Source organism: Podarcis melisellensis (genome assembly GCF_964234715.1).
Source record: "Podarcis melisellensis genome assembly, chromosome: 1".
NCBI lineage: Eukaryota > Metazoa > Chordata > Lepidosauria > Squamata > Lacertidae > Podarcis > Podarcis melisellensis.
The window spans coordinates 30004344-30019263 of NC_138528.1; the positions used below are offsets into that span (position 1 = coordinate 30004344).

A 14920-nucleotide genomic window follows, 5' to 3' on the forward strand; every position below is an offset into this window, starting at 1 on the left:
GTGTTTTGCTCTGTTTGAAAACTGAATTGAAACATTAGGGTAGATTTACAGTATTGTCATAGGGCGTTTTTGCTTAGCAATTTATTGTGGACTTGGTGCTGCTCAGGCATCACACGTTAATTGCAGCATCCACATCAAAATGCCGTCCCATATTTCCCACCCCCAATTAAATCTGGATTTAGCATTTCTGCAGCTTGGGGAAGGGATATACTTATCAGATTTGCTTTTTTAAAAAATTCACTAAATGAGGAAATAATATAAAGCAGAGTTTTTATGAGTCCATCACATGGACAAAGCTTCACAAAAACTGCGTGCATTGAGCAGTACCTTATCCACACTAAATGGTCATGTGGAAGTGCTCCTAAGTCTAAAACTCTTGCTTTACTAAAAAATAAAAATAAAAAGTTGATACTCACAGAACAACTGTGGTGATTATTCACATAAACATATATGTGATGTTATGAGCACTTAGTAAAAGTGCTATAAAATAGCATATACCTTCCTTCAATAAAAGTATTGCTATCCATTATATCAGTGCTCCGCAACCTCCTTTGGCTGTCTTCCCTTGTAGATACTATGGCTGAATTTCTTCTATAAAGCTCTAAAGAAATCACTTCAGGTCACACTTCACACACGCCCTTCCAAATTCCAGTAGCTTTGTACTGGAACTTAAAAACGAAGCAGCGTATAGGAAGAGCCCTTCTGGATGAATCCAAAAGCCTATTTGGTCTAGCATCCTGTTCTCACTTTGGCCAACCAGATGCCTATGGTCATGATGCAATATTGCAAAACAATCCTGCACTTACACACATTTTTAGACTTCTTTCACATTGATTATATTTTTTCTAATTGTTGTTCTCTGGATGAACTTACTAGCTGTAACATTAAGATCAATTTCCTGAGATATCTGCTTATCTCCGTGATGAAGAGCCATACGATTGAGCCTTCCTTATCCCATGCTTGACCACAGAAAGGTCTTTATCCTATGAAGGCATGGGAATTACTGTCTGGTGTACAGGAAGAAACAGGAATGGTGAGGATTTTTCTGATAAGCATTGGCAACTCTGGTGGTAGCTCACACAGAAGTTCTCCTTGTTCCTCACTCAGAAGATCAAACACATGTATTTATTTCAGAAAGGTACAGAGGCATGAGTCAAGAATCTGTCCGGGGGACATATAGTCAATCCAGCTTCCTAGCAATTCAAGTTACAGATCTTAAAGCCATTAAGCTCAGGAACCACGGTCCCCACTTGTCCCTAGAAAAACAGGAATACCCTGTTTTGGGACAAAAGTGTCCCCTGTCCTGTTTGGGCTTCAAACCTTTCCCCCCGTATTCGAGCTTGGCCAGCCCAAAATGGTGGTTGCGTTGCTGTTGGTGTGGCTGACAAGCCCAGCCTGAGCGACAATAGAGAGAAGGGAAAAGGGCAACCTCCTCTCCCTCCCTTGCTTTCTCCTTCCTTCCCTCTCACTAGTGCTCTACCTCAGCTGCCGCCTGCCAGTCTAGCATGGTGCAGGTCCGCCACCACTTGGCCCCCTCTGCCACCCTCTCCTCCTCCCTCCTCCACACTTGAATCTCTTCTGATGCCAGCAAGTGTGAGAGGCTGGAGCTGAGGTTAACATCACCCATGGGAGCCAGCCGTTTACCCCTGGCTCCTGCCCATCTACGTGAGTCAAGGGGAGGAACGGAGCCAGGGTGTTGAGGGTGGTGGGAGGACAAATGCAGGGAACCCTTCCCCCTCCACAAAGGGGGGAGGATTTGATGTCATGAGAGTGTGCGTCGCCCCCCCCAATCCCCACCTCAACCTGTCCCATATTTTGCACAATCTGTCCTATATTTTGCCCAACCAAAGGTAGCAACCCTATTAGGAAAACACAAGCTTAATTTTAAAAGCATCTCAAGATGGCACATGATAAGACTAAAATGAATAGTGAAAGGCCAGATACTTTTACATCAGTAAGTTTCAGCAGCAGAATCGGGGAACATGTTTATCTTCCTGTCCATTCACTTGCAGGTGTTTTGTTTCTCCTTCATTCAGAAGGGTGCCTTCGTTTGGTAAATGCATGGTTGTAGCCTCTGAGCCAGTGGTGAATGCTGTGCACTAACTTGGTTTCTGAGCAATGGACGGGGGTCAACGGAGTGGCAATTTGCTTTTCACTTCAGATTCTTAACCAAGTATCCTATAGGTGAGTGTGAACACATTTGGGGGGCAATTCTCAACAATTGTGAACTCCCATTCCAACAAGCAAAATTCAGAGTTAAGCCATCTGGATTTTATATATTTTGCTTTTTGAACACATTGCTTTTAAACTCCACCTTAAAAACAATAGGCATTCAAAACAAACAAACTACAAATAAAATCTCATAATTAAGTTTATGGGGCATGACTGCAATCCTGTGCATGGTTACCTGTCAAATTCTTCTTGCACATGGTCCCTCCAGTGCAGCGTAGTGCTTAGGTGTCCGACTAAGACTTAGGAGATCAGGGTTCAAATCCCCACTTGGCCATCAATCTCACTGAGTGACTTTGGGCCAGTCACTGCCCCTTGTAGTGAGGATAAAATGCGGAGAGGGAGCATCATGTACAACATCTTGAGCTCCTTGGATAAAATGTGGGATAGCAATGCAACAAATTAATGAAACAGCTCTGATTTCCAGATATATAATATACAGTACAATAACTGCAAAAATCACCACATGGAAGAAAGACGTTTAACTCAAACATGACAGAGATAGAAAGCCAGGCACAGGGAAAAGCTGGAAGTACAGAGCAGTCTTCACCAACCTGGTGCCCTCGAGATGTTTTTGATTATGACTCCCCTCAACCCCAATAAGCACAGCAATGCTGGCTAGGGATGATGGAGTTGTAGTCCCAAGTATCTGGAAGATGAACAGACAGGAGTGGGAAGAAATTAAAAACTTTGTGCAGGAGAAAGTGAGGAAACAAGGAGACGAGAAGAGAAATAACAGAGATCTTCTAAAGGAAGGTTCGTATGCTGTAACAAAATTCCAAGCAGGCAGTGGGTGTGATGACTTCAAATTACAAACGTACTGTGGCTACGACTCTCTTGGAGTGTGAAGCCTTATGGAAACATTAGGCTTATATGAAAGTGACTGCAGGCTTCCTCTTTCACACCTTGGTAATCTAGTCCATAGGGGACATGGGTGGCGCTGTGGGTTAAACCACAGAGCCTAGGACTTGCCGATCAGAAGGTCGGCGGTTCAAATCCCCGCGACGGGGTGAGCTCCCGTTGCTCGGTCCCTGCTCCTGCCAACCTAGCAGTTCGAAAGCACGTCAAAGTGCAAGTAGATAAATAGGTACCGCTCTGGTGGGAAGGTAAACGGTGTTTCCGTGTGCTGCTGTGGTTCGCCAGAAGGGGCTTAGTCATGCTGGCCACATGACCCGGAAGCTGCATGCTGGCTCCCTCGGCCAATAAAGTAAGATGTGCGCCGCAACCCCAGAGTTGGTCACAACTGGATCTAATGGTCAGGGGTCCCTTTACCTTTAATCTAGTCCATTGTAATGAAGAAAATACATGCCTTGTGAAGAAAAATATATAAATTGCAGATTTTTCATTAAAGCTCCATCTCTCTCTCTCTGGCTCAAGGCACAAACTCTAACAAATGGAAAGGCACCCTGGGAAGCTCAGAAGAGTAGAGGGAAGTGTTTTTGCTTCTTGAAACTACTGGAAAAGCCATTGGACTATAAAGTTGCTCAAGGGATACCAGAATTCTGCTGACAACACAGGAAAGTGACATTGAGACCAAGAGGAAGCTCTTTTCCCCGGGTCCGTTGGTCTTTCCAAGTGAAAATTCACCCCCGGCCCCCTGTGCCTGAACGTCATTTGGCTGTTTTTGTGACTCTTCCAGGGAGCTTCAACAGAACTGATAGGAGTCGCTTCCAAATGGCAATTCCATCTTTTGTCCATTACAGTCGCTGCAGACAACAGCTTCGCAAAGGGAATTGTGAGATGAGCTATCCCTGTGTAATGAAAGATAAGATTCCCCAACCCTTACTCCGCTCCATTGACTGCCACTTGTGGGGACAGTGTAACGCAACATGCAATATCGCAACACATTTTGGCGTACACCACAAGGGGGAAGGCAGGAAGGAGTAGGAGATGCAAGCTGGGCATAATTTGAAGTTCCAGCTGCTACTACAGAAGGCTCATTAGGACAGGTTTGGCAAACATGGCCAACAGGCAAATACACCCAAGGTTAGCACATTCAACTTGCCTTAGTGTTTGGACTGGACCTAAAAGTACAGGAGTGGGAAACCTGTGGACTTTCAGGTGTTTCTAGACTGCAACTCTAATAATCCCTGACAATGGTCCACACTTGCCAGGGGTTGATGGGAGCTGGAGTCCTGCAACACCTGGAAGACCAATGGCACTCCTATCAATCATCCTGAGTTGCTTTGCTGCACAATATATCTTACTTTGCAGTCCTATACACACTGGCCTGGGAGTAAACTCCCTTAAATTCATTGGAACTCCCTTTTAAATAAACATAGGATTGTGCTATAAGTGTAGAAATTCATACTTGTAATAGATTTGGTAGTAGGGCTCCATGTGATGCACTACTAAAAAAACAACAACCTTAAGAGCTTATACTCCAGTTAGATATCTTCACACACACACACACACACACACACACACAGAGCAAATTTCAGGGATAATCTTTCAGTAAATGAGAGCATGGACCCATGTGAAAGGATCTGTAAGATTTCAAAACAGGAAATATTACTTTCTTCAATTCTCAAGAAGGGCAATATCAGATTTTTTTCAAAAAAAGAAACTTTTCAGCTTGAGTGCTTCTCAAGATAAACACCAGCAGCAGACCATTTGAGTGCACCTTTATGGTATAGTTTTCACAATTTGGGTTTTTACATGGCTGCAGAGTAGGGGAAAGCATGCTTTGCTAGACAGTACTAGAGGGAATTTTACAACCAAACACCAAAATAAATCCCTGCCCTTGCAAAAAAAAGAGGTAGAAGTAACAAAAGAAAAAGAGTATGCTGTGTAGTATCAGGGAAATTAGTGAGAGAAGAATCCAAGGAGATCTACTAAGGTGGATTGGCTGCTGCTCATATGGATAGCAAGAAAACTAGGAAGGTGGTATTAATTCAGAATATCTGTTGGTGAACGCTTAGTAACGCTGAGATTCAGTGACAGGAGGTACGCATTGATTTGATCGACATTTTCCCTCTGCATTTCAGTGACAGAATTAGCCATTGTGGGAGTGACTCTTCTTGAAGCACATGGCAGGTACAAGGAGCCCAATCCAGATTGAGAACTGAAGTGACATGCTTCTGTTACAGTCGTCGGTGAAGAGACTTACTAGCCATATTTAATTCTATCATTGCCCACTAATACATGACCCGTATGCCAGAGGGAGAAGGGAGCGTTAACCTTTCGGCTCCTCCCCCAAAACAGTGGTCCCTGATCCAGATCGCCTGCTATCTGTTTTGGAAGGAGGCGGCATAGGGGAAGTGGTGATCAAGAATAGAACCACATCAGGGGCCAAGTCCCCACAACATTGCTTTCCTAGCGTGATTGTCTTATTGCTGTTTGGGGTGGGGGGCACTCTTGTGCTACAATGCAACAAGAGTGGGACAAAATACATGTACAGATGGTGACCATTTCATGCAGGGGCTCCGTTCCCAGCCCCCACGCATGTCAGTGGAACATGCATAAGCACTCCCTGCCCCCATTGCACCCTGTTCCACCCCCTTTCTGCCCTCTTCCAGGTCCAAAAGTATTCAGGTGTCAGGGATCACACATCAAGTGGATGTGCCTAAAATGGTCACTCCCTAAATATATAAATTTAGTAAATTGATATAATTTTCTAAAAAAAAAAACACCCTGAAACATTTGTGATATAAAATAATTACAGGATTTCAGGAGGATGTTATGGGAAATTAACTGATTGGAAATTAAGCATTACGTCCACCCTGAAACTTCTGTAGCTGCAAACGGTATTGGAAGTAGGGTCATAGATAATTGTCCCAGTAGCATCATGAACACAAATCACCATGAATGCTCAAGAAGAAGGACATGTGGAGGGGCCCTGAGACCTCAGCAAAGGGGGCTAGAGCAGGATGGAGACCTTGCAGCACTCCAGATCTTGCGGGACTCCGACTGCCATCAGCTCCAGCCAACATTGCCATTGTTCAGGGATTATGGGAATTGGAGTCTACATATAGGAGGGCCAAAGGTTTGCAGATTTGCAGCTCCCTACACTCCCCCCCAAATCTGCTTCAGAGTGTTGGGGGACCCTCAGGAAAAGTGTGAGGAGCATTTGGGTTTGCAGAAGGGAAAGGGAATTGGCAAAAATAGCCTTCTATGGTTTACCCAGTAGTGATGTATGGAAGTGAAAGCTGGACCATAAAGAAGGCTGATCGCCGAAGAATTAATGCTTTTGGTGCTGGAGGAGACTCTTGAGAGTCCCACGGACTGCAAGAAGATCAAACCTCTCCATTCTTAAGGAAATCAGCCCTGAGTGCTCACTGGAAGGACAGATCCTGAAGCTGAGGCTCCAATACTTTGGCCACCTCATGAGAAGAGAAGACTCCCTGGAAAAGAACCTAATGTTGGGAAAGATCGAGGGCACAAGGAGAAGGGGACGACAGAGGGCAAGATGGTTGGACAGTGTTATCGAAGCTACTAACATGAGTTTGACCAAACTGCGGGAGGCAGTGGAAAACGGGAGTTCCTGGCATGCTCTGATCCATAGGATCATGAAGAGTCAGACACGACTAAACGACAAAACAACAACAAGCCTTCTACCTGTGCAAGCATCCAGATATCAGAGCAGGAACCTCTCTCTCTGGGGGACTCTGACACATTTCCACAAACAGAAGCAGTCCTTCCATTCACAGAACAACCAGTCTAATTCCATCCCTTAGGTTCAGCTCTATAAGCTGGTCACATTGGCACTTCTGGAATGATACAATCTGGGAGATTCCAGCCATTACCAATCCCAAGAGACCCCAGCATCATAGATAGGTAGGGGCTGTCCAATGAACATGCAAGATCTGTAGAATACAGCTGTCTGTCCACCAAGCACAGTCCATGTTGTGAAAGGCAACTCATCACCAAACCACCACATGCTGAAGTGGTTGTGAAATTCTCCACAAGTAACACATTACATGCATCTTACAAAAGTAGCACAATTTATGGCTAGCTGTTCAATTGCTTAAGAAAAGGGAGTTGGCAAGAAGTCAAAGATGATAACCAAAACGAGTGCGTTGAAAAAGAAGTGCAGAGCTATTTCAAAGCCAGCAGAGAAGCAACCCTCCTTCTCACGCGTTCACCATTTAAATGATTTTTTATTTGTAGCTTCTGCCAGATTTTCACAGTTCATACCATGAACATTTTGCCCATCTGCAGGGAAACTGTTTGGAAGCCTCCCCTGACTTTGTTTTAAATATCTCACGGCATCATCCATTTTAACACTGCCAGATGATTATTCTCCCTCACCGTCCCCACCCCCTTCTACAGAACTGAAGTTGTACAGCAGTTGAAAATGCTAATGGCTTAACTGGTTTCAATTTTTTTTTCCACAGCAGCCCTGAGGGGGTTTAACTCTTTCCACTGCGCTGAGATCCTGCTTTTGGAGTTCAATGTTTAACTCGCGCTGGGAGACTCATAAATATTCGGAGTCACTCTCTCCCTCTCTGTTTGATTAGGAAATGAGCCTTTAACTCAATGTAATCCCCAAGCCATTAACAAAAAAGACCTCAACAGCTCCACTATTAGAATTTCACTTCTAACCCACAGAGGATTGAATTAGATTAACATAACTACCAGCAATCTGAGTTTATTTTCTGTGCCAGAAAGAAATGTGTTTTCCAGAAAAAGAAAAAGGAGGGGTTGATAAAAAGATGGAGAGCATAATGTAATGTAGAAATTGAGAGATGATAAAAAAGTCAGTCTGAAAAGATAAAAGAAGGAAGCTAAATAAGCACAATCTCTTTAAAAAAAAACAACCCAGCAACAACTGGGCTGGTAAGGCCTTATTTACTCATTTTATCAGGTGAATGATTTATAATTTAAGTAAAACTAGTTGTTTCTTCTCACTTTCCAAGCATCAGTTCCATCACCTGAGGCTCCCAGGCATATATTCCTGTCAGATGCATTCCACACACCTGTACCAGAGCCTCCTTGGCACACAGCATTTATGAAGTGATGAAACGAAATAAAAGAAGAGGGGTTGGCAACGTGGTCAGACAACATAGTAACCCTCGTAACTTTGCAAGCATAGATAAGTCACGCGGGGCTGAGCATGGTTTGCCCTTCCTCAAAAATCCCAAAAAAACTTCATCTGAGAAACAAATTCTGATATGTTACTGGTGCGAGTATAACTGTTAAAGAAGCAGGAACAAATTAATAGCATCATACCTTTCGCTTACTATATCAGAGTTCCTCCATTATCTATAAACTAACTACCCAAACATGGGAAAGAAGAGCATTCCATATTCTGCTAACAGCAGCTGATGTTTGGGTCGGCGGGGGGGATATATATTTTGGCTAAACAAGATGGAACACACAGATACAAATAGGGGGAGTCCAACTACTTTTCATACATATGCCAAACATGAAGAAGAAGAAGAAGAAGAAGAAGAAGAAGAAGAAGAAGAAGAAGAAGAAGAAGAAGAAGAAGAAGAAGAAGAAGAAGAAGAAGAAGAAGAAGAAGAGGAGGAGGAGGAGGAGGAGGAGGAGGAGGAGGAGGAGGAGGAGGAGGAGGAGGAGGAGGAGGAGGAGGAGGAGGAAGGAGGAGAAGTAGTAAAATGGATGTTTGCAAGAGGCATCATAGAAGTTTGAATGTTTTGTGGGAAAGAGATCAGGGTTACAATTCTAAACATGCTAAATGTACACTAGTCAATAAAAATATTGACTGTAATGAGACTAAGTGCACATAAAGGGGTACTGGGGTATAATTTGTGCATTTATTGAGAATGCAAAACCACTCCTTTCTCCAAGAATTTGCAAGAGGATCTAATTCATTAGTTTTCATGGAAAATCTGGCCTCTGCTCACACAACTGAAGAATGAAATACAGAAAACAAGGAAGGAATGCATCGACTTAATGTAAAGCCAACTTAAACTAGATTTACAGAGAGCAAACTCATTTGATTTCTAAGCATAAAAGCAACAACAAATGCAAATTAAGTATTTTACCAAGTTGCTGTCTTGCTTGTTTTTAGAGCGATTCTTATCCAAATACATCTTGAGTTTAAATGGCCATCGGAAACATTTTGAACTTGTGTTTCATTACATTAAATCAGAAGTTACATTTACCCCCATTTGATTGTGCCAACAACCAGAGGGCTTTATGATGCCGGTCACAAACTTTTCAGGAATATGTTTGCTTTTTCTTACACCAAACTATAAAATGAATTTGTAAGCTGCAGAATTTTGCAAATTGTGTAGCTTTTGTACAGCAAAAGGAAACAGCTTTGTGGTATACATTCACTCAAAAAGATCGCTTTCAAAACAGATTCCCCTCATCTAACCACATAATAACTACTATCAATTATTTCATTACATTTTATGCAAACCATCTCTACGCTTAAAGTAAAGAAAATAATTTTTCTCAAATATATTTTACAACTGTAATTCATTTCATGGAACTAAATTCGAAACATTAACTCAATTCTCTCAACAAAAAGTTGCCAGATCAATTTTTGAGATCATTTTAAAGTAAGATAAATAAAAGACTGAGAAGCTAAACGGTATAATCTTTATGAGTTGGGGAAGATGATATCAAATGCAACAACTAAGAAGATGCATTAATAAAGAATTTTATTTAGGACCAAAATGACAAATTTCTGCACTGGAACTATACAACAATATACTAATTGATTTGCCAAAATAAAACCCAAAATTGCATGAAGAACAAATACTAATTACTGATTTTCTTAGCACTTTTTACAGTTTATGATAATCCACATTTTTGCTATTACTAGAGACAAGCTGCAAAGGGGTGTTTTTGTTTGTGGAATGCCTCAAGGCAAGCTTCTAAATACTAATCATAAATACAACGCATTGACCAGACTGACACCGATATCACTAAACTGTCTTCCCCAAGTCATCTGTGTTTCTTTAGTCACAGTCAAGACATTCTGTACCAACTAGGTAACATTTTTTAAACACACACACTGAAATTTCAGAGGCAAAAAGCATTCCATAATACCCTTTTTTCCACATGGATGCATTAATGAACACTTGTACCAAAGTTTTCCATTGACAGTTTGAGGTGCAAAAAAAATATGTCTGTGTTGCCGAACTTTTAGTATTTTCAGACTTGATATCAGTGCTAGAGGCACAGAAGAACTATCACCTTGACAAGCCCTTAAACAGAGTTACGCTGTTGTGCGCTGGCTTTCTTGCAGCAGCAGTGTTACAACTCTTTGCACTCTCTAAACAATACTATCTAGCACAAACTTTCATTTGTTTGCTTTGGGATGAAAAACACCTCATGATTAAATGACATTTGTTTCCCATGCCAAAATAAACTTGCCAGCCTTCCTCAAAAAATGTGAAAACAGACTTCACACACACACACACTTTAGTTCGGCTAAAATACGTGCTCCCATAATTTCAAGTCCAAATAAAAGAACTGATGCAAGAGAAGGGGGAAGCCAATTCCCCCGATAAAAGGTGGGAAATTAGGTACTTACATGATTCAGGTTGAGAGGTGAACCTCAGGACCAAGGTAGGATTTCCTTTGCCCCCTTCCCAGGTGTTTCTAATTGCTGATTAAATATCTTTTGGTTCCGCTTGCACTAGCCGGGAGTCCCCTCTGCGTCTCTGTGTCTCTTTGTGACTAAGGACACAGTACTCTGAGTCCCAACCTATAAATAGATTCCAGCTCCGTGATTGATATAACAGGCAGCTGACAAGGAAAAAAAATAAGCAGGTCTTAGGCATAGCAGCAAAAGCTGCTCCACAATGCATACAGGGAGGAGCCCCCCGTAGCCACCCATAGGCACAGCAAAGGGAGAGTGTGCAGCAATTGCTTCCACAGCAGCGTTACAGCAACTTGAAACAAGGGAAGCGAAAAGAACAAAATCCAATATATGAATAACACAAAAGGACCAGCCAATATCAGAGTCCTCTAAGTCTCAGGCTAAGGTCCCTGATACAGTCAGCGTACGCCTTCCAAATTGTGTGCGTACCAATTCCAGGCCCGGCTTTGAAAAGTTTCTTTTCCCAGAACTGTGTTGAGATAGATACCTGGACTTGGTCCTGCCAAGGTATGGCAGGATGCTTTGCACGACCAAAGACGAGAGTTTTACTCTTTCCAGAGTACCAGCTCAGAAAACACAGCCAGGGTATTGCTAACATTTTCTCCTCATAAAAGATTTCCCAGCCTAAAGCGTTTTCTAGCCTCGGTTCGGCATCCTTTGCTTTTGGAAAAACTTTTACGGATTCCATTATTTTGTTCCAAGTGTGTCCAGGGAAACATCTTAACCCAAAGTTGGTGGTGGCTGAGCTACTGCAGGGCCCAGTGACAGGGGGCTTTCTGAATGACCTGGCTAATCCTTGGGGATGAACTACGTGAGGCAGATTCAGGTAGGTAGCTGTGTTGGTCTGACGCAGTCAAAATATATTTTAGAAAAATGTCCAGTAGCACCTTAGAAACCAACTAAGTTTGTTCTTGGTATAAGCTTTCGTGTGCAGGCACACTTCTTCAAATAGTATGTGAGGCAAGGGGAGAGATACTCAACCCTGGTGTCTACTACCACCAATAGGTCCATGGGGTCATGAAGAGACGGACACGACTAAACGACTAAACAACAAATTTTATTGACTGTATTCAAGCTGGTTGCAAAAGAGAGAAATTCAATTGGTTGGGAGCTGCAATAAACCCGGTTTTGAAAATCCTTTCAGGTTTCTGAAATGAGAACTCAGGAGAATATGCTACATCCCCTTTGGGAATACAGGAGTTTAATGTGGATTTGAAGCTTCATGTGCCATGTCCACATGGGCATAGCTCGCATTTCCATCCAAGTGGCAGCCCACAGTTTCTTAATCTGGGGGAAAGGGAGGAGTAAAACCAATATAAAATTACTCAACTGGGAGTGTACTGGAGTGCATTGTGTGTTTCCATCTATCACCACACCCCCTATTTCAATTTTGCTTCCATCTGCCCATAGGAAAGGATGCCGGTTCCTGGTGTTTTTTTCAATTTTGAAAACAGCTCTTTTGTGCAGAAGAGCTATTGCGCAAAACAGCTGTATTTAAAAAAAATGCCCTTTGCAGGTTCAGGAAGTGGGGAAGGAAAAGAGGAGAAAAGGAAGCAGCAGCCTTGCTTGACTTGGAACAACACTTTGTGCAAATCTTGAATATTAGGAAACTTACACTTCAAAAATTAAAAAATTCGATATAAGGTTTATGTGCCCAGGTAAATGAACATCTCAAGAATGCCCACAACAGACAACAGATTTCCTGGCTTGGAGCAACGTGTGCTATTTTGTACTAATCTGATATAGTGGAACACTTGTGTTTCAACTAAAATAATAATAATGAAGAAGTGCTTCAGCACAATGAAACAAACACCTGTATGAATGCCTAGAATGGACCTCAGGTTTCTGGAACTTATGATGGGTGGGGAAGTACCAACTGAGGGGAGGAGACAACAATACACAAGTGCTTATATCATTATTCAAAGGTATTATTTCATTATTTATTGGATTTCTTTCCAGCCCTTCACTATAAGGTCCCAAGAAAAATTGCAGCAATTTAAAAAAATGATATTAAAACCATTTATAAGAAGAAGAATAGAGTAGATCCAGATAGAGAGAGATATGGTGTCAAAGGCCAGTATAAAAAAGGTGCATTTTCAGCACATGAGAAAAGCTACACAATGAAGTTGCCAGATGCACCGACTCTGAAGGGAAGAAATTCCACAGTTTAGGGGCTGCCACAGAGAATGCCCTCTCCCAGGACATATACACACCCCAAACAAAAACCAAGATTTACCGATGGTTTTTTTCAGGTATCACTTATTCCAGAATTCTGAGTACAGTATGTATATGGGTGCAGTGGGCTGGCACCAATCCCGTGACCTCCCATTGGTCATATTGCTGCTGCTTCCTGGGAAGTGGAGGGGGAGTGGCACAGAAGTGAAGTCAGCACAGTGCAAGCACATCAGCAGAGCCAATCCCTCCAGTACATTTGCACCATGCCAACCTCACTGCCCCTCTGCCTCTACCTCCTGTGAAGAAGCAGCAATGGAACCAATCAGAGGGCAGGTGAGTGGCCACATCCTGGTGAAAGTTCTGGTCGCTGCCCCACACTCTAACTCAGCACTTATACAATGGAACTGTAGCGGGGCTAGTGAATGGTGAATGGTCACTAAAGAAAGCCTTGGAAATCTGCAACTAGCACAGTGAAGGATGAGTGTGGTTTACTATGTTCTTGTCCAGCCACAGCCCTTCTTGTTTGGGACCATTTTTCACTGGAAGGTCCCAGTTTCAATCCCAGGCATCTCCAGGTATGGCTTGGAAAGACTCCTGCCTAAAACCCTAAGAAACCACTGCCAAGTTATGTTAACAGCTAGGGATGGTAGAGAAATGCATTTTGATCCGCACCTAGCTAATTCACACTTTCCGAAATAATACAGGACAGAAAATGCAGCTGTCCGTCCCAAGTCATCCTTCTCTGAATTTTGCAATGCAGTTCTCTAGTGCAGATATCAAGGAAAGTGTGCATAATGATTAGGGAATATAAACAAATAAATTCATAAGTTTGTGAAAATAGCATGCAAGCATGCCTTGTATTAGGGGCAATTGCTTGCAAAAAATGTGCTTTGCTTCTGTGTTCATCTCTTGATTTTCAGTTGCTTTGTTACATGAGAATATTGGATGATTTGAATATTGTATCCTAGGTGCCTAGAAGCTGTGACATCAGAGACTAACAAATACAGTTAATAACAACAACCCCCAAAGAAAATTTACTGGACTCTCATTTCTCCCCCATTACTACCAGTTGGTAACATCCACTTGCATAACATTAAGTGCAGAACTAGTACTATCTGGCACCTGTAACAATGTCAGTTCTGCAGGTTAAAGTGGTCAAGAGCATATATGGGGTAAGGTGACCCTGCAAGTCAGCTAGTCCCAAACTGTCAAGGGCTTACTGCACTAATAGTAATACCTTGAACTTGTTTGGTAGCAGATCGGCAGCCAGTGCAGATCTTTGAGCAGAAGTGCTCTATACTATCAGGGTCTCGCTTGTGTCAGCAGCCAGGCAGCAGCATTCTGCACTAACTGCAGTTTCCAGATCAAGTCCAATGGAAGCCCTATATAGTGCGTTGCTGTAATCCAGTCCTAAAGTCACTACTACGGTAGCCAAGCTCTCTTAAGTCCAGGGTTGGCCATAGCCAAGGCCAATCCAAGGAATGTTGCCATCTGAGGCGAACCACAAAATGGTGCCGCCGCCGCAGGAAAGAAGGGGTGAATGAAGATCTACATTGGGATCTGCTGTCCCTGTGGAGCCAGTTGCATCACCTTGCCTCATGGGTGGGCCAGCCCTAGCCATAGCTATAGTGCTACTAGCAGTTGGTAAAAGGCAATCCTAGCCACTGAGACTACCTGGCAGTGGCATGTGGTGATTTTTTTTTTTGTATCAGAACACAGCCAGCTTGTGAGCACGATGGGGGGGGGGTGATGCATGTGTGAGCCTCACGCCTCCCTCCCTAAGCCATGCAGAAGCTTCCCAGGCACTGACAAGGAGACATTAGGCCTCTGAAAGAATGCTGGAGCCCTACTGCATCCGGGCACCATTCTGGGGCCCTCAGAGTCTCTCCTGATTCAGACGTTCTGGAAAAATAGAGCTGTCATCAGGGACCTGACAGCACCTTGCCCCCAAACTCACTGCTGCTCTCTGTTCCCCATGAATCTGCCGCCTGAGGC

General features: G+C 43.0%; 1 protein-coding gene across 3 annotated transcripts in view; it reads right to left on the bottom strand.

Moving 5' to 3' along the window:
• Positions 1–10977, bottom strand: part of ESRRB (estrogen related receptor beta) — a 153163-nt gene extending 142186 nt beyond the window's left edge. For all 3 annotated transcript variants that reach the window (XM_081913363.1, XM_081913365.1, XM_081913364.1), the window contains exon 1: positions 10682–10977. In XM_081913363.1, the coding sequence (XP_081769489.1) occupies positions 10682–10683 (2 nt within the window). In that variant the 5' untranslated portion in view covers positions 10684–10977. The remainder of the gene's footprint in view (positions 1–10681) is intronic.
• Positions 10978–14920: the final 3943 nt, after the last annotated feature.